We start from the raw sequence: 20,440 nt of genomic DNA on the forward strand, positions 1-20,440 counted from the left end.
ATAGAGATTTGAATGTGTTATAATTTCTTGCCAGGTTTTGTAAAGTGCATGAAAAGTCATTGTTTACTTGGGATTTTGTCCCTAGAGACTTCTACTTTGGTTATGTCGTCAAAATTGGCCGAGAGTAGGGGAATTTCAGCCCGATAAAAGTGGGATGGTCGTCTGCTTGGGAGCGCTCTAGCTACCAAGTTGTGAGTTGTTTTGAAGTGGTGAATTCCACTTACAAGTTTATCTGTGAAGTTACTTTGTGTCATAAAGTACAGTAAAGTTAAGATGTGTAGATCGGGTGAAAGCTAAAGTTTACCATCCTTTAGCGAGTCTAGCAAGAGATTTTCATGCACTTGATAGTCAACGCGGGCACTTTGAAAAGCAATTGTCGTCAATACCATTTACGGTGGTGACAGTCATCGTAGTATGTAAACATCGCAAATTCATAGATGATCGATATAAAGCCAATCACCGTTTAACATTGGATTAAACTGGTTGGAGTGGCTCAATCCCCTTGACTCATTTCAATTAGCCTTACCAAGTAAAGAAGGGTTAGTGTGAATGTAGTGGTGTTATAGTTGAACTCGTCTCTCTCTCTCTCTCTCTCATTTTCTACTTCATTGGAGCGATGGCGGATAAGCAGGAAGAGGAAGATCGCGTACGGTTGCCAGAGACAATTCGCGCTCTGATTCCCACGTGCAGAGAGCGTCTCAGCAAGATAAAGAGGGAGTGCGGTAGCATCCAGCTCGATTCTCACACCATCCAGGACCTCATTGCAGGATCGAGAGGCATCAAAAGCCTACTGTGGGACATCTCTAAGCTCGATCCAGACCATGGCATCCTCTACTGAGGCTTCTCCATCCCGCAGTGTTTCGCTTCTCTTCCCCCCTCCTCCCCTGGCAGCCAGCCTCTCCCAGAAGGTGTGTTGTGGCTTTTTCTCACCTCCTACACCCCTCGCCTTCACAGGCAGTGTCCTTGTCTCTTGATCTTGCCGCCTGCATTCAGAAGGTACCTGATTTTGTCTTCTCCTACATCAATGCACTCCCTATCTCAGCTCATCCCATGACTCAGCTTGTCTCTCCCATCATGGCCCTTCAAACAGAGAGCCAGTTTGCGAGTGCATACGCCTCAGGCATGCCCATCAACCAGCTATGGCGTCCTGCCTTAGAAGACTCCCTCAATCTCATTGCGCAGCTGCCTCTACTCGCGGCTTTCATCTACAGAAGGATTCATAAAGAAGGGCATGTGATCCATCCAGATCCGAGACTTGATTTTGCAGCGAACTTCTGTCACATGCTAAGCTTTGATGACCCAGATATGTATGAGACGATGAGGATGTATATGGTTACCCACTCCGATCATGAAGGTGGTGCGGTGAGTGCACATGCGGTTCATCTGGTTGGAAGTGCGTTAGCTGACCCTTACCTCGCCTTCACCGCGGGGATGAATGGATGTGCAGGCCCCCTACATGGCCTCGCAATCCAAGGGCCATTCGCTTGTCACAACATTAGTTATTTGTCATGCTATTATGTAATAAATCAACTGGCTGTACAAATTAATGTGTTTGATAAAATTTGTGACATGTAAATACTTGCTTTACACAAAGCATTAAAAAATGGCACTTCGATAAGTATACATTTGAATTTTAGGCTCCATATTGGATCAAGGTTAAGGGCAAAGATCCCAATGATCCCATTATCAATGAACAAGTTGCTTTGACAATGCCATTTTACGCCGAGTCTTACTTAATTAAAGTACTGCACTGCACAGTTCGACCTGCCTGATTCGAACGACAACAATCAAATGCAAAGTCCACATGGCATCCCACCCTCATGATTAAGTGAGGTAAATTTCACTTAAGGTATTAACTATAGGCAATATGCACCAATTTAATCTCCTTAGCACAATTCAAAACATTATCTTTTGACAGAAGAGAAAGCCAATGTCATCTAGCACAACAGGATGCTTGCGCATAAGATCTAATTAGATTACAAAATGCTAATCTAGGAAAGGCTTCTGATAGCACATGCCATCAATCTCATGATTTGGGTTGGAATTAATAAAACCGGTGCAAACAAGTTCATTTACTGAGTGCTATTCAGTGCACTTCCTGCAATTACCTCCACATTTATTACAAGAAAGTGTTCTATATTTAGGTTAAGTCTTCTTAAATTGGGACAGCCTGTCTGCTAGAAGTCTTAAAATGGAACAAGCTTTCTACTAAAATCTAGACGCAGGCAGCGTTTAAACACAATAATCTCCATACTTTTAAGACTTCAGAAAGCACAGAACTTTTAATACAAGGGCACAACAAAAAGATATCCAGTACTTTTAATAAATTGTGAACAAGAGAAACCAGTAAAAATGGATTGAATTTGATTCTCCAAACTTAAGTAGTCCCCCAAAATGATCGTTTTTGAACCCTTGGTTTCAGTTAAAGGCTGTAGTTAAATTACAATTTGCTCAGCCTGCCTGGAATAGGTAAGCAAAAAGAAAAAATACAGAGAACCCGGTGACAATTTGCCAGCAATGGGTGATATTGATGTAAAGACTGTCCCTCACAAGGGTGCTAGTTTGAGTGGCTATATCATGGCTGTTACAACCAAAACCAAAACTTGTATTGCAGCAATGATATATGGTTCCAAACATATGAGCCCGACCCCGAGTCCTAGGTGGATATGGCAACTTTCTTGGTCTCCACTTACTCAGCAGCAAGTTTCCTTTTTCTTCCCTGCAAAACAATCTCTCTCTCTCTCTCTCTCTCTCTCTCTCTCTCTCTCTCAAGGTGCACGCTTTACATGTGAGAATTTGCGGTCTTAAAGACAAAAGGGAATGTGGACGAAGAAGTAAAAGAACTCACAGCCTTGATGGGGATTCATGAGCCGACACACAGAAGGGCATGGAGAGTGGGCAACATAAAGAAAAATGGAGACAATGGAGAAACCTCAAAAGAAAGAGCACTCATCCTCCGTTTTCCCTCCATGGAAGCAAAGAAGTCATTCTTGAAGAAAAGACCAACTCTTAAAGAGACTAGCATCTTTCTTGGGGACGATCTCACCCTCTCGCAGATCTCACCCTCTCGCAGGAAGTAATGCCGGAGATTAGAGCGGCAAGGGGAAAAGGCAAGATCGCTTTTTACCGAGACGGAAAAGTGGTAATACTCGAGCGACGCTCCACATGACGGTGCGAGACTTATGGGACGACACTCAAAGTAGCTGCCTGGAACTGCAATGGATCTATGCATCTTCATGTGCGTGCTTTTGAGGATAGCTTTACTGGAAGAGACATCATCTTCTACTCTAAGACACACCAGGCCCCTGGGCAATCCATGCCTCACATCAGTAAATATAGGTGGGAGACAGCCCACACACAGGAGACACACTCAGAGCACAGAGGGCGGGGCTCGGGAGGAGTGGCAATGTTATTTAGAGAGGATCTGCAGCCACTGATTCATATAGCCCGCAGGGACGAGCAGGCTAGGTACATGTGGGTGAGACTGAAAGCAAAGACAGGCAGATACCTCTATCTAGCTATTTGTTACTTTCCCCGAGTACATCAGTTTATGCACCACCCAGAGGACAGTCCCCTTTCTCTATTTTGGATGATGACATATGGGAGTTCTCTACGGACAGTGACATTATCATCCTCGGGGACTTCAATGCTAGGACTGCCCATCACCGGGCAGTGGTTTATGATACTTCAGAGGAGATGTTAAGAGAGATAGATGTGGCAGAGACGGGCCTTTCCAGACTATCACACGATATGGAATATACTGAGTATGGGCGGCACCTGATAGACATGGGCACTGCACATGGATTGGCCATCTTGAATGGCCTACAGAGATTTCCTGTTGCGGGAGGTTTTACATGCTTCCCACACAGACATGGGGCCAGCACGGTGGACTATGTCATGGCACAACCGAACCTCATCTCTAGTATCGAGGATCTCACAGTTGGACCCAAACCGGTCGGGGTGGCAGTGGATCATGCTCTGGTGTCACTAACCATCTCCTTCCATTTCAGTGCAGCACACAGGCCACGAGTAGCAGCCCCTACTCGCTACACATTCACAAGGGAGACTAACTCGGTATACATGGACGGAATCTACAGACGCTTATGCACTGAGAACCCGGGGCGACCTCTGGAGGAGCTAACTACTATACTGACACAGACATTCCATGAGGCAGCAGCTGAAGCATACCCACACACCCAGCTTGAGCAGAGCCGCCGATCTGGCAGCATGCCTCAGAACAGCTGGTACGATGAGGAGCGCCGCCAAACTAGAGCCAGACTTCAGAGGGAAGTGCTGTTGGGGGGCGTCACTCATAGAAAGTCACAGATGGACTTCCGACGCCTGGTGCGGCGGAAGAAGAGGGTTTTTTTGGCTAGACTCGAGCAGGATCTATATCAGCTATTCTTGAGTCAAGACTCACGTGAAGCGTGGCAGCTTTTTCATGAGCAGTCCCCCCCCCCTGCTATTTCCTCCACAGAGACCTAGGGTCAATACGCATCATCTTTGTACACAGTACCTGGACAGCCACCCTTCCCCAACCCCCCCGACCCATGCCCACATACATGTGTCTTTTTCACTGCCGAGATGGTGAAGAAAGCCATTGATAGGATCAAGACTGGGAGAGCATATGATCATGAGGGCCTAGCAGCTGAGCATTTCATGCATGCCAAAGACCTACTAGCAGAGCTTCTAGCAGTTACGTTTAACCGTGCCATGTGTGAGGGCCTATCAGACACTTGGAGCCTATCTACAATCGTACCTATCTTCAAATCAGGAGACCCCATGGAGCCTGGGAATTATCCCACTATTATGATTGGGCACACACTGGCACGGTTGTATGCATCCATTCTTGAGCAACAGCTGAGTAGATGCGCAGAGAAGGTAGGAATGCGTGCAACTGGGCAGGCAAGGTTCAGGAGAGGCTTCTCTACTCTTGACCATATCTTGACACTCAAGGCCATCATCGAGGAAGGCAGATCTCATGGGAGACGGATCTATTGTAGCTTTGTGGACTTCCGCAAAGCTTTCGACACGGTACCACTAGCTAGACTGATGCGCAGATTACAAGAAATGGGAGTACCCACAGAACTCATTTGGGGGATCATGGCATTGTACAGATCAGTAGTAGGGCATGTACGCACCCCGGAGGGACTTTCTACACCGGTTCACTGCACTATTGGGATGAAGCAAGGCTGCCCGCTCTCTCCCACTCTTTTCGGTATGTATGTGGATGAGATTTCTGACTACATTGACAACGATGGGGATAAAGGTGCTCAGTTGGCAGGGACATGGATTCCACTTTTGTTATATGCTGATGACATAGTGTTGATCTCCGAATCCCCAGAGGGAATGCAACGTCAATTGGATGCTCTGCATACGTTTGCCCATGAAAGTGGTTTGTCTGTCAACCTGGGTAAAACCAAGGTTATGGTGTTTAATACCACCCCACAATGGATCAGGAGGTCAGCACCTACACTCACATACGGCCAGGAGACGGTGGAGTACATAGACGCTTACACTTACCTTGGAGTGGTTTTTAGCGGACCTACATTCTCACTCAGAAGAGCAACAAAAACCAGACTTACTAGAGCCCGCGCAGCATTGGGTAGATTGGAGAGGATGTGTTCGCAGGTTCAGTTTCAGGAGCCCCGAACGAAGCTCTGGCTCTTTGACACCTTGGTGGCTTCAGAATTGCTCTATGGAACCGAGATATGGGGACCTTCACTGGATCACCACGGGAGGACGGGTCGCTCAGACGGATGGGGGAACATGGAGAAACCTCTCGTCTCTATGATCTCGCGGCTCATTAGAGCCAAGGCATTAGTACCACGGGCCATTATTCGAGCAGAGCTAGCGGCCCCCCCACTTGTAGTGGAGGCGCTCACCAGATCAGTCTCCTTCATAAACCGCACATGGGAACTTCCTAGAGACAGATATGCTCGCATAGCACTTGAATCCTCTCGACAATTAGCCATACAAGGAGATACAACATGCTGGTATGGGGAGATGACATCATGGTTTCAGGCACATGGGTTCAGCATAGACCGGCTGCCACCATTCCATTACTCATTGGATGCACCATCTCTCACCCTTACACAATCAGAGATCACCAAGCTCATACGCCAAGACCTGACCCAGCTAGAAACCAGAAGGACATGGATACAACCAGCACAGGAATTGGGCACGAAGATGGCTTTCTACAAAGACCACCTTCTCCAACTTACGGAAGATGGTTTTGTGGCGAGACCCAGATACATGGATACCCACTTGTCTCATGGGATAAAATGTGCTATTGGCCAGTTACGCACATCTTCTCACCAGTTGCGGATTGAGACTGGGAGATACAGCAGAGTACCAGCAGAGGACAGGGCATGCCCCTTGTGTAACATGGAACTTGAGACAGAGCTACACTATACATGTCGCTGCCCCGTCTACTACGATATACGAGGCCGCTTCCATTGCTTGTTCAGAGAAGGTTTTGGACCTCTCAAGAGTCATGGGATACGAAGATCAGAGATGTATGGGTTTGTTCTTGCTCGAGCTGCGCAGACACAGAGATAGCCTGATGAATGGCGAGGCTAGCCAAGTCTCAACGACGGATCACAGACTTCTTCAGAGCAGACACGGGACAACCGCAAGAGCCACTCCCACAGCAGAGCTCCCCCTCATCTCACACCAGAGGCACACTGATTGACCGAGCGATTGAACTGGGGAAATCCAGGCGCCCGCGATTGCGAAGAACTACACAGCATCGACGGAGGCTACGACAGAAAATTCGGAGCACGCTGACCAGGCATGCACGACGCCCGGTCAGACTACTGACCATGGAGGAAATTGATGAGATTCGCGAACGACCGATGCTAGATCTCTTGTGATTTAGCTATCCCAACAAGCCGCCCATTTTTTACTTAGTCTTTTGCTTGGTTCACATCGATCAACTTAGGACCCCATAGTATATATCTTTGTTTTGTATTGTTGTTAGGTTATTTTGTTACTCTGACTTTGTATCAGATCCACCACTTTGTAACTTTCGGGTCTCATAGGTCATTATGGCCTTTTGAAGACGTTAATATAACATTTCATTTCATCTCTCTCTCTCTCTCTCTCTCTCTCTCTCTCTCTCTCTCTCTCTCTCTCTCTCTCTCTCTCTCTCTCTCTCTCTCTCTCTCTCTCTCTCTCTCTCTCTCTCTCTCTCTCTCTCTCTCTCTCTCTCTCTCTCTCCTCTCTCTCTCTCTCTCTCTCTCTCTCTCTCTCTCTCTCTCTCTCTCTCTCTCTCTCTCTCTCTCTCTCTCTCTCTCTCCCTCCCCTCTCTCTCTCTCTCCCGCTCTCGCTACCCTCCCGCTCCCGCCGCTACCCCTGCCCCTGCCCTCTCCACCCCCCCCCCCCCCCCCGCTCACGAGCTGTCCTTGCACCCCCTGCTCCCATCCTCTGCTCACCCGTGCTACCCCCTGCACTCCCACCCTGTGCTCGCGCGCTGCCCCCACACCCGCCCCCTGCGCGTGGGTCTCTCTCTCTCTCTCTCTCTCTCTCTCTCTCTCTCTCTCTCTCTCTCTCTCTCTCTCTCTCTCTCTCTCTCTCTCTCTCTCTCTCTCTCTCTCTCTCTCTCTCTCTCTCTCTCTCTCTCGCACTGTTAATTTTCTCAACGCACTAACCTTTTAACCTTCCATTTTTTTAAGTCTTTTAAGTCTATCGTTTGTTAAAATTAAGTCTATCGTACTCTCTCTCTCTCTCTCTCTCTCTCTCTCTCTCTCTCTCTCTCTCTCTCTCTCTCTCTCTCTCTCTCTCTCTCTCTCTCTCTCTCTCTCTCTCTCTCTCTCTCTCTCTCTCTCCCCCCCCACCACCCCGCTCTCTCCCCCCCCCCCAACCACCACCCCCCCCCCCCTCTCTCTCCCGCCACCCCCTTGCGGACTGCGATCAAGCATGAGGAAGATGAACGATAAAGCCGACCCCCTAGAGGATGCCATTCAAAAATGCAAAGAGGAAATGACGGAGATCATTACCAAGATGAACCGCAATCTCTGGGGTACAATAAACATGCTCGAAGGACACGTGCAGATCCAAGAGAGCAAGATAAGTACGTTGGAAGACCGAGTGACAACCCAAGAGGAAGAGATCGCGTCACTCAAGAAAGATCTCGCCGAAGCACGATCAAGAAACACACTGGAAGAGGGCGAACTGCAACCCTCAGTAATCAAAGAAATTAACACGATCAAGGAGCAAGTACGGGCCATCAAAGAGGGAGAAGAGCAGCACAAAGAAATGACGACTTCTTGGGTGGATGTTCTTACCAAAACTCAACAGAAGGCGGACGAAGCCGAGAAATGGATCAAGGTGGCCAAGAAAGGGAAAGGCAAGGAGATAACGCCCACGTCCACACCCAACAACATCATTAATCAGACACTAGAGGAGGAGCAGAGGAGAAGGGTGCGCGCTTTACATGTGAGAATTTGCGATCTTAAAGACAAAGGCAATGTGGCCGAAGAAGTGAAACAACTCACAGCCTTGATGGGGATTCATGAGCCGACGCACACAAGGGCATGGAGAGTGGGCAACATAAAGAAAAATGGAAGCAGTCGAGAAACCTCAAAAGAAAGAGCACTCATCCTCCGTTTTCCCTCCAGGGAAGCGAAGAAGTCCTTGAAGAAAAGACCAACTCTTAAAGAGACTGGCATCTTTCTCGGGGATGATCTCACCCTCTCGCAGATCGCTCATATGCAAGAAGTAATGCCGGAGATTAGAGCGGCAAGGGAAAAAGGCAAGATCGCTTTTTACCGAGACGGAAAAGTGGTAATACTAGAGCGACGCTCCACATGACGGTGCGAGACTTATGGGACCACACTCAAAGTAGCTGCCTGGAACTGCAATGGATCTATGCGTCTTGATGTGGGAGCTTTTGAGGATAGCTTTACTGGAAGAGACATCATCGTCTTGATGGGGGGAGTGACAATGTTATTTAGAGAGGATCTGCAGCCACTGATACACATAGCCCGCAGGGACGAGCAGGCTAGGTACATGTGGAGGAGACTGAAAGCAGAGACAAGCAAATACCTCTATTAGCTATTTGCTACTTTCCCCCGAGTACATCAGTTTATGCAGCACCAAGAGGACAATCCCCTTTCTCTATTTTGGATGATGACATATGGGAGTTCTCTAGGGATGGTGACATTATCATCCTAGGGGACTTCAATGCTAGGACTGCCCATCACCAGGCAGTGTTTTATGATACTTCAGAGGAGATGCTAAGAGAGCTAGATGTTGCAGAGACGGGCCTTTCCAGACTATCACACGATGTGGAATATACTGAGTATGGGCGACACCTGATAGACATGGGCATTGCACATGGATTGGCCATCTTGAACGGCCTACAGAGATTTCCTGCTGCGGGAGGTTTTACATGCTTCCCACACAGACATGGAGCCAGCACGGTGGACTATGTCATGGCACAGCCGAATCTCATCTCTAGTATCCAGGATCTCACAGTTGGGCCCAGACCGGTCGGGGTAGTAGTAGATCATGCTCTGGTGTCGATGACCGTCTCTTTCCAGTTCAGTGTAGCACGCAGGCCACGGGTAGCAACCCCTACTCGCTACACATTCACACGAGAGACGGATTCTGTATACATGGACGGGATCTACAGATGCCTATGCACTAAGGACCCAGGGCGACCTCTAGAGGAGCTAACTAATATACTGACACAGACATTACATGAGGCAGCAACAGAGGCATACCCACACACCCAACCAGAGCAGAGCCGCCGATCAAGGAGCATGCCTCAGAACAACTGGTACGATGAGGAGTGCCGCCAGACTAGAGCCAGACTTCAGAGGGAGGTGCTTTTGGGGAACGTCACTCACAGACAGTCACAGATTGACTTCCGACGCCTGGTGCGGCAGAAGAAGAGGGCTTTTTTGGCTCGACTCGAACAAGACCTATACCAGCTATTCTTGAGTCAGGACTCGCGTGAGGCGTGGCGGCTCTTTCATGAGCAATCCCCCCCCCCCCCCCCCAATACTATTTCCTCCACAGAGACCTGGGGTCAATACGCATCATCTTTGTACACAGTACCTGGACAGCCGCCCCTCCCCAACCCCCCCGACCCATGCCCCCACACATGTGATGTTTTCACCGCTGAGATGGTGAAGAAAGCTATTGAAAGGATGAGGACTGGGAGAGCATATGATCATGATGGTTTAGTCGCCGAGCATTTTATGCATGCCAAAGACCTACTAGCAGAGCTTCTAGCAGTTATATTTAACCGTGCCATGTGTGAGGGCCTACCGGACACTTGGATCGTACCTATCTTCAAGACAGGAGACCCCATGGAGCCTAGGAATTATCGCACTATCATGATTGGGCACACTCTGGCACGGCCTATCTACGATCGTACCTATCTTCAAGACAGGAGACCCCATGGAGCCTGGGAATTATCGCACTATTATGATTGGGCTCACACTGGCACGGTTGTATACGTCCATTCTTGAGCAACAGCTGAGTAGATGGGCAGAGAAGGTAGGAATGCGTGCAACTGGGCAGGCAAAGTTCAGTAGAGGCTTCTCTACTCTTGACCATATCTTGACACTCAAGGCCATCATCGAGGAAGGCAGATCTCATGGGAGACGTATCTATTGTAGCTTTGTGGACTTCCGCAAAGCTTTTGACACGGTACCTAGAGCTAGACTGATGCGCAGATTACAGGAAATGGGAGTACCCACAGAACTCATTTGGGGGATCATGGCATTGTACAGATCAGTAGTAGGGCATGTACGCACCCCGGAGGGACTTTCTACACCGGTTCACTGCACTATTGGGATGAAGCAAGGCTGCCCGCTCTCTCCCACTCTTTTCGGTATGTATGTGGATGAGATTTCTGACTACATTGACAACGATGGGGATAAAGGTGCTCAGTTGGCAGGGACATGGATTCCACTTTTGTTATATGCTGATGACATAGTGTTGATCTCCGAATCCCCAGAGGGAATGCAACGTCAATTGGATGCTCTGCATACGTTTGCCCATGAAAGTGGTTTGTCTGTCAACCTGGGTAAAACCAAGGTTATGGTGTTTAATACCACCCCACAATGGATCAGGAGGTCAGCACCTACACTCACATACGGCCAGGAGACGGTGGAGTACATAGACGCTTACACTTACCTTGGAGTGGTTTTTAGCGGACCTACATTCTCACTCAGAAGAGCAACAAAAACCAGACTTACTAGAGCCCGCGCAGCATTGGGTAGATTGGAGAGGATGTGTTCGCAGGTTCAGTTTCAGGAGCCCCGAACGAAGCTCTGGTTCTTTGACACCTTGGTGGCTTCAGAATTGCTCTATGGAACCGAGATATGGGGACCTTCACTGGATCACCACGGGAGGACGGGTCGCTCAGACGGATGGGGGAACATGGAGAAACCTCTCGTCTCTATGATCTCGCGGCTCATTAGAGCCAAGGCATTAGTACCACGGGCCATTATTCGAGCAGAGCTAGCGGCCCCCCCACTTGTAGTGGAGGCGCTCACCAGATCAGTCTCCTTCATAAACCGCACATGGGAACTTCCTAGAGACAGATATGCTCGCATAGCACTTGAATCCTCTCGACAATTAGCCATACAAGGAGATACAACATGCTGGTATGGGGAGATGACATCATGGTTTCAAGCACATGGGTTCAGCATAGACCGGCTGCCACCATTCCATTACTCATTGGATGCACCATCTCTCACCCTTACACAATCAGAGATCACCAAGCTCATACGCCAAGACCTGACCCAGCTAGACACCAGAAGGACATAGATACAACCAGCACAGGAATTGGGCACGAAGATGGCTTTCTACAAAGACCACCTTCTCCAACTTACGGAAGATGGTTTTGTGGCGAGACCCAGATACATGGATACCCACTTGTCTCATGGGATAAGATGTGCTATTGGCCAGTTACGCACATCTTCTCACCAATTGCGGATTGAGACTGGGAGATACAGCAGAGTACCAGCAGAGGACAGGGCATGCCCCTTGTGTAACATGGAACTTGAGACAGAGCTACACTATACATGTCGCTGCCCCGTCTACTACGATATACGAGGCCGCTTCCATTGCTTGTTCAGAGAAGGTTTTGGACCACTCTCAAGAGTCATGGGATACGAAGATCAAAGATGCCTGGGTCTTCTTGCTAGAGCTGCGCAGACACAGAGAGAGCATGCTGAATGGCGAGGCTAGCCAGTCTCAAAGACAGATCGCAGACTTCTTCAGAGCAGACACTGGACAGCCGCAAGAGCCACTCCCACAACAAAGCTCCCCCTCGTCTCACACCAGAGGCACACTGATCGACCGAGCGATTGAACTGAGGAAATCCAGGCGCCCACGACTGCGAAAGACTACACAGCATCGACGAAGGCTACAACAAAAGATTCGGAGCACGCTGGCCAGGCATGCACGACGCACAGTCAGACTACTAACCATAGAGGAAATTGATGAGATTCGCCAACGACCGATGCTAGATCTTTTGTGATTCAGTTATCCCAACAAGCCGCCCATTTTGGCTTAGTTTTTTGCTTAGATCACATTGACCAATCCAAGATCCCATAGAATATATCTTTGTTTTGTTGTGTACTGTTGTTAGGTTATTTTGTTACTCTGACTTTGTATCAGATCCACCACCTTGTAACTTTCTGGTCTCATAGGTCATTATGGCCTTTTGAAGACGTTAATATAACATTTCATTTCATTTCATTTCTCTCTCTCTCTCTCTCCAAAAAAGAAAAAAACCTGCATGCATTAGCTGAAAAGAACTGACCAAAAACATGTGAACCTTCATTTGATACCAGAAGCATGAGTAATGCAAATGCAGAGTCTTCCCAATTATCCAAACTACCCCCTCATGAGTCACAACCACCCCTACAATCTAAAACGCCCATGACCTCTCACTTAATCTTTATTTCTTCATGTGCATTTCCTCAGAGTCTGAGGCACAACACAAAACAAAACCTCTCCAGTTACCCACAGTAACTCATTTCTTTCTGCAGTCTACTCTACATTTGCCCCTCCCAGCTTGAGCTCCTTTAGGTGTAAAGTTTATCCATCTCATCTTCGTCTTATACATAACCTGATCCATGTCCATTCCTTGAAAAGTACAAAATAACTAAACCAATATTATACCAGACACAGTACCTTGCTTAATTTGTTTTGTTCCTTCCGTGCTTGCCGTTCCCGCTCATCCAGCTCTTGCATCTCCTTCTCAATCAGCCGAATGAGAGCATCACAGCGCCTTGCAAGCTCAGCTGCTGTTCGTGATTTGACAAACCAGTCGAATCGAAATTGAGGTGACATCCGGAATGCCGCTTTCAGTTCATCCCAATTGCCATAGCCAAGCTTATTCACCATACATATCTGTCATTCCAAAAGCAAACATACACTCAGTGTTGTAACAAACCTAAGTCTATTTTCACTCCCATGTCAAAAAACATACCATGAATCTGTCACATTCTTCATTATATAGTTTCCCCTTGTTCTGCCCATACTGAATCTTCAGGTCTAACCATGGGTTTTTGTATCTATCCAATTTTTTCCCGATGGCCCTCATAATCTCATCTTTGCGAGAAATCCTGGCTTCCCCTCTTTCAATATTTTTTATGATCCTATCATAGTCTGCCCACCAATACAGACTCAAAATAGCATCAGCAACATGAAATATACATCCCTTCTCTTAAAACAACCACCAGTTCACGAGCATACCATTCAATTCCTTATAACGCTCCTTGAAAACCTTGGCATATCTCTCGACCTCTTCTTCCGTCTTGCCTTCCATTTCACTGGCAATGCTTCGAATGTCGTTCCTCCCATATTTCTCGCAAGCTCTTACATAAGTATTGAAATCTCGCCTGGTCCAATTTGCAAAACCCTGTATGCCCCACACAAACTAATGAGCATCCTTGATCTTAACACTCCAAAACAATAGAGCAGAGCACACAATTTACCTCTTCCAGCAACTGTTCCTTTTCTTCTTGCTCTTCCAGAGTAAATGCTTCTCCAACCTCTTTAAACACCAAAAACTCAATTAAAAACACAGCTTTAATTACAAGCAAGGAAACTAAAGATGATTAAAACTACCTTCCACGTCATCTTCTGCAAAACCATCTTTGGCCTGATTTTTTTGTGACTGCAACAGGCAGTGAATATTATCAGAAAAATCAATAAAACGCTCCCTTAGTGAGACTCGCCTTAGTCAAGACACTACCCATAACAGTGGATGGAACTATTAGGAAAAATCCCTGAGCATTCAGATTTACCAGCACAAGAAAATATGCCTAACCGCCCAAAATTTAAAATACGAAAGTTACTCCTAAAGCACTAAAACCTTTGAGAGAGCACCGTAGTCTAGGAAGGCATTGCTGACAGCAGCCACCACCAGAACTGCCACCTAATGCCCATAACCCACATATCTAACCATTCTGAGAGTGACCGTCAATCTTTTAGCATTCCGCACGAGGTAGGGGCCCAGCATGTGGCAGCTTGGATCAAAATTTAGCCAGGGGACTTACAAGGCAGCAACTAAGTTTCCCACTCAATAAGCATTCAAGGTGCTGTATTATCCTACCTCATGAAGAGAAAATAAAAGAAAGTACTTGGGTAGAAAGACTCACCAAACGAAACCGAACTTCTTTTTCATATAACTCTGTCAGTCTTTGAGTGTTGAAAAACTGGAAGTCATGCCTGTCATTTATCAGGATGACAATGACATGAGTTATGGTAATGTAAAAACTGCATTCTTAGTCTACTTTCTTCAGGTTTCAAACCCATACAATTGTGGCATTCTTGGAATGCGAGGTTCTCTTGGCTTGGTAGGGCCTCCTTGCCGCAATGCTTGTTTGAAATAGTCAGAATCAGAATAACTAGCACAATGATCCACGTTTAGAACTGATTTATGAGCACCAAGTATGTAGCATGAATGAACAAAAGCAGCAGCTTACTTGCGTTTGCGCTCTCGCTTAGGAGGCTCAATCCAGTTGTCAGTTATTACTTTCTTCAAGTCAAGTTTTCCATCATCCTAATATCATCATGAGCCAAGAGTTACAATAAACATATACATATATGGACACTCAGAAATAGCCCATACCTTTTCCTCATTGTCGAAGTCATAGAGCCCAGCGTCTATAATGACAAACAGACCATTTAAATGTATCACTATGTTAATTAGAAAAAACTGATACAAAGTCAGCTCTAAAGTTTCCACCACATAAGCTGTAAGGCTACTCACTGTCGTCCATTTTGAATTTGATAGCATCCTCTGTAAACTTCTTCATTTTAGCATCTAGCTCGGCTGTCGCCTCCTCACCCTTCGCAATAATGCGATCTATATCCTCTTCAGTTATAGTACTGTCCTTCGAGCTGAAAACCATTTCAGCTCCAAACCGCACCATTTGCAGCAACTCATCCTTGTTGACAGCTGTACACAAAAAAGGTTAAAATATTTTGAGACATACCAAAACTGCAACTAGTAATAGAAAACACACTATGAAACTGTCCACACTTGCATAAGTATTAGGGCATTATACATATTGTACTCAAATGCGTAATCTCCTAACACCCGCCAAGATGGATAGCCTATTTGTGCCTTGTTTCTGAGCATGTAGTTCAAAATGCACCAAGGGCAGGAAAGAAAGAAGCAAGCTTACCTTTCTGTTCAGCGAGACGGCCTTGCTGAATGACTAGTGCATCTAAAGCAAGTTTTTTGTATGCACGCTCAATCACTTTCTCTTCAATTGTTAACTGTTTCACAAGAACCAATAATCCAAATTACACCAACTTAATCCCTGCAAGTACAACTAAAACAACTAACCATCTACTTGCCTCTGTACAAAATCGAAACACTTGCACTTCTTTCTTCTGGCCAATTCGATGAGCCCTATCTTGAGCCTGCAAATCTACCTGAGGATTCCTGTAATGCACATTCAACTATCAGCACAAAAGGTATAAGGTAAGGGAGGATTAAAAAGTTGAAAAAAAAAACGCATTTACCAGTCACTGTCATACAGAATAACAATATCTGCAGTGGCCAAATTTATTCCTAGCCCTCCAGCTCTTGTAGAAAGCAAAAAAATAAACTTCTCACTTCCAGGCTTATTGAATGCTTCTATGTAGGCCTCTCTTTCATCGCCACCAGTATCCCCATCAATGCGACAGTATTGATATCCACGATACACACAATAATCCTCTAAGATATCCAGCAATCTAGTCATCTGTTCAAGAAAGGGGTAGTTTTGCATTCAAGAAAAGGACAAACAGTAAGCAAATAATAGCTGGAAAGTGAGATAAAGCTATTTAAAACCTGAGAAAAAATTAACACTCGTGAATCACGTTCTTTCAGCTTGGGTAGAAGTTTATCTAAGAGCACCATCTTCCCTGCCAAAAGATAAGATGCCCACACTCAACACCAAACACTACAGTCAACCGAGTCGAGCTTCTATGGTGTTGTGAATACTAGGCAAACAGCTTAAGTTGAACGTTTCCAGTAACAGGGAGCGGAATCAAACCTGCATTTTGAATGAGATGATCACCAGTTGTGTACGGGGGGCCAGGTTCAGCGCCTTGAAATAGGTAAGGATGATTGCAGCATTTACGCAACTGCATAGCTATATTGAGAAGCCTCTTTCGCTCACCCCCAGCGTTGATTGCATCCAAGTCCTTCTGAAGCAAAGCACGGTAATAATGTTTCTGCATCTGTGACATTCCTACTTTTAATATTGTTTCCTTCTTTGGAGGAAGTCCTCTTTCAACGTCAGACTTGAGCCTCCTCAAAAGAAAAGGCCGCAGCACCTACAGCAGGGCAATTATTCGTTGAGTAACAGCAATCAGAATCTGGCACACCCACTGCCTTGATGAGGAAATTCACCTTGTGGAGCTGCTGAACCACTTCCTGCTGGTCATTTTCTCCTGTTATTTGAAACCATTCATCAAAAGTTTCTGCAGAGCTGAATATTTCGGGCAACAAAAAGTTCAGGAGGGCCCAGAGCTCATGCAGATTATTCTGATGCACACCCAAGAAAGTTGTGAGAATGTTTGCAATTCGATCATGAAAAGACAGTAAAATTACATAATTTTGACCTGTAGGGGAGTTCCAGTTATGAGCATTCGATAGTTTGTAGAGAATAAGCGCATTGTCTTAGACAGCAATGAGTTTTCATTTTTTATCCTATGAGCCTCGTCGATAATGATGTACCTCCAACTGAACTTCTTCAGAGCCGTTTTTTCTTTTATGGCCATTTCATAACTGGTAACACAAATGTCAAACTTACCCGGCACCAGCAAGTTATCTTTTTGATGAGTCTGCAGTAATAACACAAGTGGGTCAGTTGTACTTCACAGCCAGGCAGACAGAACCTTCGAGCTTCTAGTTAATTTACTTGTCAGCAGCACCAAGGTCCAAATATTTAAAAGACTAAGAGAATAGGCTGAGATAAAATAAGGTCTATTAAACAAAATGTGCTAAAAAAACATAACTAAAGATAATTACGTGCAACTGATTGGGATACAGTTCTTAGAAGACTGAAATAAGCATTAACCTTGGTCAATGTTTTTAAAGCAAGAGAATGAGAAGGAAGCCCAACACAATGTGTAAGCTTTTAAGAATTATAGAGTTGGAACATGTGCACCAATTGAGCACCATGCTATTATAAGACAAAATCCTACCTTAAAAGTCCAGACATTTGAACACTAAATAGGACCAGCGACGGCAAACAAAATAATGAGGGCCAACACTGCTTTGAGCTTGCAATTAAGAGATTCTTAAACATTTACGTAATTATTTGCAAAATGCCAAACCAAGGATCAAGGTGAACCTTGAACAGAAACTTATTACTGATATTTGGGTTTAATTTATTACTCATGGTTGCAGTTACCAGATCCACAAGCTTTTATCTCAAGACTTACCCTTTCGTGCTGATTCCCATGAAATTTCACAGCTCTCAATATAGGGCAAAACCTCTTGATCTCATTCATCCAATTCCCTAGGGTGGACTTTGGTGTAACCACCATGTGGGGGCCTTTTATTCCTCGAAATTCATTTAGATAGCCCAGCAAAGAGATAGTCTGCAAAGTTTTGCCAAGACCCTGCAAAGAATGATGTCAGCCCCCATGAACTGTCGGAAATGTTCGAACAATCCTTTGTACAGGGCATCTGTTGTTGTTACCATTTCATCAGCAAGAATACCATTGATGCCATTTTCATAAAGCTTGATCATCCAATTCAGGCCAGCAAGCTGATAGTCCCTCATTTTCCCTTGAATACCTATGAAGAAAAGAAATATTAGATTCCTCTAGCATTGAAAAGGCCCAAAGAAGTAAAGCCCTTGCTTTCTGATTCGTAAATTGCAGGACTTTCTTCACAAATACACCTCTTTATAAAATACGCCCAAGATCATACACTTCCTAGAAACAATTGATACGCAAACTCAGAAACGAGCTTGCAGTGGTTACTTTTATGAACGTGCAGCATAGAGTGTCCTTATGCCGTTAGCTCAACAAGTGACTGTATACTCACAAGATGGCTGCACTAACAACCGTGTACCACCTCCACCTACATTGCTACCAAGGGCATCTTCTTCTTCCTTCAAATATTCCTCATCCTCCTCTTCTTCTGTATGCTTGGAGCTATGTCTCCCCCTGTACATAGCAGCATTAATTCAAAATCTTAGTCAAACACCTTATATTTAACTAGACATTGGCAAACCAGTCACCCTGCTAATAATTCTCACTTGGTGCTGTGACAATTACAACGCAATTTTTCTACAACTTGCTGAACTAGTGTATCGATATGTTAAGGCCACTAGAGTGCACTGCTGACCAAATAGATTAACATCGTATAGCCATCCACACAACACGCACACAAAGCCCCCTAAATGAGCATTAGCGATTAAATTTGCACCATTGTCCCATACAACCCTACCTCAGCCTAGGAAGAATCTTTTACCAACAAAAAGTGTAGTAAATGCAATCTAGCTGTTATACACACTATCCAAAGACTCACCTGCCTCTTGTTGCTTTGCCACCTGAAGCTGATTGGGCACCTTGTGCAAAATGCGCAAATATTTCTGTTTGCTGCAGAAGGAACTTTAAACGACCTTTCGCTTTGCTATTCTGTTGGTACCCATCATTAAAATGCATGAATACGGGACAAGAATAGAGATACCAATGTAAAAGTAGCACAACCAACTGTACCATGTCTGCATCAATTGACGCATTTTGTTGCTGATAAAACCTGTCGAGCTCCTCTTTCTTCTTCCTCTTCATCTCTCTCAAGCGTTGCTTTTCTCTTCTGGCAATGGCTTGTTTTGAAGGAGAGATGGGAGTCTGTGAGGAGAAATATTATCCATTAATGAATATGGAACTTGTAATGCTTCTGTTCTGTTAAACTACTGGGTGCAGCTAAGCCTGCTGTGCATCCTCACAACTAGTACATAATTAGTACCTACTACCGGTTACCTAAATGAATTACCTCATCATCAGTCTCTGCATCTTCCTCCTCGCCCTCATCATCACTCTTGGGAGTAGTAGGGGTGTCTGCTATTTCTTCATCTGGATCAGCAGCCTCTATGGCCTCCAGCTCTTCTGCATCCAACTCCTCTTGCTCGTCCTGATCATCAGCGCTAGTTTCCTCCTCCGCAGCAGAGGCAGGAGGCTCCTCATCATCAGAAGATGGAGAACGCCTGCCTCTGGCCATAACAAGGAAGCCTAAAAGAAACCTGTAAAAAACAGAAGGTTTCGAGGACCCCAAATTTCAAAATCAAAAAACACGTCTGATTAAACATGAGATGACCAAAAAGCACACTGTCGGCAACCAGAAACATTAAACAGATGAATTGAAAACCCTAATCGCCATGGCTGCGATCGCTACTACTTCTGTACCTCGCTTCCGGAATCGAACACCAAAAGCTAAACGCGATGCGAATGTATGTGTGTGTGCATCGGAAATGGACGCAGCTTATTATTCAAGTAGCCTATATGTATATGTGTAAATTCTTCGCATCTATATCTTTCCCGCCCATTTTCCACTTTACTTCGTCTGCCGTCGATCTCCAATCTTCGGACGGTCTAAATTGCATCACAACATTTGTTGGCACTGCCTGCAGTGATATAGGCGTGGTGCCTATGAAATGTTGTACACAACTTTTAGGCCTTTTGAAGCTATTTTAAGATGCTATTCTTTGGAGCCATGCTTGTTGCAGTAAAAATAGCACGCATTTTAAAATAGTCGACAGCAGTAAACTCTCCCCGATCGCTCTCGTCTCAGGCAATTCTCTGATCAGGCAGTGCCGCCGTCGTCAAGTTAGTGACGGCCTTGTTTGGACCTCGGGGTTCATTTTTGAAGGTTGGAGATGGGGTGGCCACACCTAGTGATGACACCCACCTTGTCAGGTGAGATCAACGGTCCACGATCTTTAAACGATGTGGA

At 45.8% G+C, this 20,440-nt stretch overlaps 1 protein-coding gene and 1 pseudogene across 1 annotated transcript; one reads left to right on the plus strand and one right to left on the minus strand.

Moving 5' to 3' along the window:
• The first annotated feature begins 616 nt into the window (after window positions 1-616).
• Window positions 617-1,575, plus strand: LOC147463533 (citrate synthase, mitochondrial pseudogene; annotated as a pseudogene).
• A 766-nt stretch (window positions 1,576-2,341) lies between these two features.
• On the minus strand, window positions 2,342-20,045 carry LOC147463534 (putative chromatin-remodeling complex ATPase chain). Its single transcript, XM_086489553.1, has 25 exons — window positions 19,894-20,045; window positions 19,484-19,730; window positions 19,207-19,338; window positions 19,016-19,125; window positions 18,530-18,651; window positions 18,180-18,277; window positions 17,920-18,099; window positions 17,095-17,316; window positions 16,883-17,017; window positions 16,524-16,806; window positions 16,319-16,392; window positions 16,009-16,229; window positions 15,841-15,928; window positions 15,666-15,759; window positions 15,248-15,436; window positions 15,107-15,141; window positions 14,961-15,037; window positions 14,793-14,882; window positions 14,634-14,703; window positions 14,101-14,149; window positions 13,968-14,026; window positions 13,726-13,891; window positions 13,460-13,638; window positions 13,162-13,380; window positions 2,342-2,719 (listed from the first exon to the last, which is right to left on the minus strand). The coding sequence occupies exons 2-25, from the start codon at window positions 19,706-19,708 to the stop codon at window positions 2,690-2,692; spliced, it is 3,147 nt and encodes a 1,048-aa protein (XP_086345679.1). The 5' UTR covers window positions 19,709-19,730; window positions 19,894-20,045; the 3' UTR covers window positions 2,342-2,689.
• Window positions 20,046-20,440: the final 395 nt, after the last annotated feature.

This window comes from Adiantum capillus-veneris, chromosome 2 (genome assembly GCF_014529385.1).
Source record: "Adiantum capillus-veneris isolate H3 chromosome 2, ASM1452938v2, whole genome shotgun sequence".
NCBI classification, from domain to species: domain Eukaryota; kingdom Viridiplantae; phylum Streptophyta; class Polypodiopsida; order Polypodiales; family Pteridaceae; genus Adiantum; species Adiantum capillus-veneris.